The 3,604-nt window shown below is 39.3% G+C and overlaps 1 protein-coding gene across 1 annotated transcript; it reads right to left on the bottom strand.

Moving 5' to 3' along the window:
* Nucleotides 1–263: 263 nt before the first annotated feature.
* On the bottom strand, nucleotides 264–2,872 carry LOC113092397 (homeobox protein Nkx-2.3-like). The gene is made up of 3 exons (XM_026257986.1): nucleotides 2,771–2,872; nucleotides 2,322–2,664; nucleotides 264–1,285 (listed from the first exon to the last, which is right to left on the bottom strand). The coding sequence occupies exons 2-3, from the start codon at nucleotides 2,656–2,658 to the stop codon at nucleotides 657–659; spliced, it is 966 nt and encodes a 321-aa protein (XP_026113771.1). The 5' UTR covers nucleotides 2,659–2,664; nucleotides 2,771–2,872; the 3' UTR covers nucleotides 264–656.
* Between the last annotated feature and the right edge of the window lie 732 nt (nucleotides 2,873–3,604).

Here is a 3,604-nt window from a genome sequence, read left to right as displayed (position 1 = left end):
TAATGAACGGAACATTATAAATTAGGCCTAATAATTATATATATACACACACATATATATATATTTGGCTTGTAGGTTATTGCCTAACTATATTGATTTATTTCTCTCTGAAATTTTCCTCCTCTTATTAAAACTTTTTTTTTATCTTGAATTATACGTATTCGATTTAAATTAGTTGATTTATTTCTCTCACTTGATCGTTTTTTAAACGTAGCTATAGATTCCCGTGTATTAGTAAGTATTTTAGTATCACCTTTTAAAAATAAAGTTTACTGTTTTTATTTTTACAATGTAGGTCTGCACAAAATTACACACACCGTTGTCAACATTCGTAACATTTCTTTGGTAATAACTATTTCATCGATAAGTGCAATGAATGAGAAAACAGTTGTCTCTGATACCATGGTGCCAGGCTAAAGTTAGACCGGCGAATGTTCAGGGAGTTGGCTGTGTGTTCCAAATAGGTGGTCAAAATTTTTTATGAATATTCATGTGCATTCGTTCAGCCATCGTGGAAAGGTTGCTAGAAGAAATTCACTCAAGTTTATACTGAAAAGGTAGACTATACAGGACCCTAGGCCTATAAAACATGACTAACTGTTGTGTGCTATTATTGTAAAGTTGCAATTTATATACAGACGGGTGCTGCAATGACACTACCATGCTCGAATGCCCTGCAGAGTCCCTTGGCACGCGGACACGGGTGTCCCTTGCGATGTCTGAGGTTGGGAATATGTTCCGAGGTTGTTCAGACTCATGCTCATCAGCGCATTAGTGGATGTGTTTGCTGGGAGAGGAGGAAGGCTGGGATATGTACAGCTGTAAGGGTTTGTGTACGCGGCGTTATTATAAGACGAGTAGCCGTTATATGTGTAGGGGCCTGGGTTCACCGCGTACGTGGCGTTGTAGCTCTGTGATCCCGTTAAACACGGTTTGCCATCCCGAACTAGGACAGGCACCGCCACTCTCCTGGGCGGCGGCGGCGGGTGATGGTGTCCTGCCATTTCCAGTGTTTTGTCCTGACGCTGTCGCTTGCATTTGTATCTGCGGTTCTGGAACCAGATTTTGACCTGCGTCGATGTCAGCTTCAGGGTACTAGCCAAATGTTCTCTCTCGGGAGCGGACAAATAGCGCTGCTGCTTGAAGCGCCGCTCGAGCTCGAAGACCTGCGCCTGGCTGAAGAGAACCCGCGGCTTCCTGCGCGTCCTCTGCCGCTGCGCGCGCTCCGTGTCCGAGTGCGCCTCGCCCTCACACTCCGGGGATCTGATGATGGCACCGCAGCTCTCTAGAGAAACAGGAGACACAAAATACACAGAGCTAACTCTGTTAACTCTCACTTCACGTAATTCACAGAAGCATTTCCTTGCATAAACCAAACAAACAATACAATTGCGATGAGTTTATAGGCCTTTAGCAACATTTCATGTCACGTATACAACCTTGCAGACAGAAAATAATCCAGTTGCTGTTGTTTACAGAAATAATGTATAAAAAAAAAAAATAACATTTTAATTGTATTAGCAATAAAATAAAAAAAGTAAAAGTGCATAGTATTGTAAGATCAACCAACATAACTTATATAAACAGGAGAACATATAGCCTATAAGAGTAAGTGTATATTGTGCAGCGGTTTGTAGATGAATCATTTAATTTTGTAGTGCAATACATAAACAGTAAACAAGTGGTCAGTCAATGGTATTTATATATGTATTTATGATAATGTATGTAGGGCTCTACTATGTCTTTGCAGGGTTAGACCGATAGAAAGTACGAAAGTGATAGAAAGTGTCATAACATGTATTATTCACATTAAACATTGTATAAATAATACAGCTTTATGATAATTGTATAACTTTATCACAATTACATACTTTTACGAGGGCGCCTTGCATTGAAGACGTATAAAAATAGGCCTACCTCATAGGATTTTCCAAAGCTGCTCTTTTATGCAATCACAAAACAGAAATATATGTTTTTCTTTTCAAAAGCTAGCTTATAGTTTATTAAAATTGTAACATTTTTCAAAAAGAGTGTGGTAGTCCTAATTTACGCTTTCCCAATGCTATAGTCAATGCAAATTACCTTATTATAGTTAGTTTTATGTTTATGTTATGCCGTACGATTCATGCAATTTTTAAATATTGTTTTAAAAAAACGGTACTAGTCTATTCATCAAAAATACAACGGCATTTGAATTACTTTTCTAGTTTTTAATCTTTCTTACTTTCTCCCTCCGTCTTATATTTAGAGACACGATCAGTTCGATCTCCTCGTCAGTTTCAAACTCATTCACGTCAGTTGTAAAACACAAAATCACCCACTCGTTTCGTGGTCCTCAAGTTCATCTTCAAGTTTAGTGTCGACGTGTCCCAGGCCCGGATGGACGAACATCGGAGGCGAAAGGCTGCTCTCCACTAAACTGTCCTGCATGGAGAGAGAGTTCAGGAAAGACATCTTCTCGTCGTTGTCTGAGAAGCCGGGGCTGTCTCCACCTCCGAGAAAACAGGATGGTGCCTGGAATCTCTCCTGCAGTTCCGGATGCAGTTGTGCGTGGTGTTGCGCGGGATGCAGAGATTGAAGGTGGCGAGATTGCTGCTCCAGTTTCAGTATATCCTTCACAGAAAACGGCGTTGATGTGATCGGGCTCGGAAGCATCATCAGGCGCTGTTGGATTACATCTATATTGTTATTCCCGATTCAAATGGAAGCGTCGAGCACTAAGCCCTGTTGAACAATTGTTTAGATAACCAATCATTTCAAGTAAACATACCTAAATGTGTCGATTAATCTCCCATTTTCTCATGGCTGCTTGATTTGCATGAAGAGAGGTGAGGACCGCCACTCGTGGGTGTTAAACGGTTGTGTGTTTTTCCTGGAGTCCGGCAGCACAAGGCAGTTCTTCTGCCCGGTGATGTCACGTTACCGGGGCGGGATGTAATGATCCTTCCTACAATCCAGAGGAAACGCATATACAGTTTCATGCCAGCAGAAAAACAGCCTCTAATATCACTCGATACCATTTAGATAGCCAGAACCAGACCAACGTAATCATTAATGCATCCTTGAAGAACTAAAGTTCTTCAACTCTTCCTCAGTTCAACAGAACAGAAACAGAACACTGTTTGTACACTTTTTTTTTAGTCTTTGGAGATGAACATTCTTGATGCCACATTAAAGTTTTCCTTATCAGTATTGATTTGATGATTTTCTAAACTAGTAAAAGTTGTTTACGACGTACTGTCGAAGTTCTAATCGGAATCTTTCATTCTAAATTTAAGATTGTGTGTTACAGGGTTAGTAAAGATAAGGCTTGGTATAATACAGCTCAATAATATACATTCTCCCGCAGAGAGCTTATGAAAATGTAAATCATGTTAAATGACTCGTGCTCATCTGCTCAATGCAAATGCATTTGTTCTGCACAATTCAAAATTATATTTCGAATCATCTTTGACTAAGACTGATGTATGTTTCCTTTATAATAAACTGAACCAAAAAGAGTTTTATATCCTGATGTCCTATAGGACTTTTTTTTTTTTTTTTTTGCTTTGAAAATAATTTTTTTTTTTTTTTAGTTCTCTTAAGAACCCAGAAAAAAAACTAT

This window comes from Carassius auratus, unplaced genomic scaffold (assembly GCF_003368295.1).
Source record: "Carassius auratus strain Wakin unplaced genomic scaffold, ASM336829v1 scaf_tig00214575, whole genome shotgun sequence".
Lineage (NCBI taxonomy): Eukaryota > Metazoa > Chordata > Actinopteri > Cypriniformes > Cyprinidae > Carassius > Carassius auratus.
The sequence above is the reverse complement of the archived record's forward strand: the minus strand, read 5'-3'. Positions and strand labels throughout refer to the sequence as shown.

Excerpts from the sequence above, each read along its gene's own strand:
- LOC113092397 (XM_026257986.1), bottom strand. The coding sequence starts at position 2,658 with ATGATGCTTCCGAGCCCGATCACATCAACGCCGTTTTCTGTGAAGGAT. Across the intron at positions 1,286-2,321 it reads ACTTGAGGACCACGAAACGA|AGAGCTGCGGTGCCATCATC; the intron begins GTGGGTGATTTT and ends CTGTTTCTCTAG.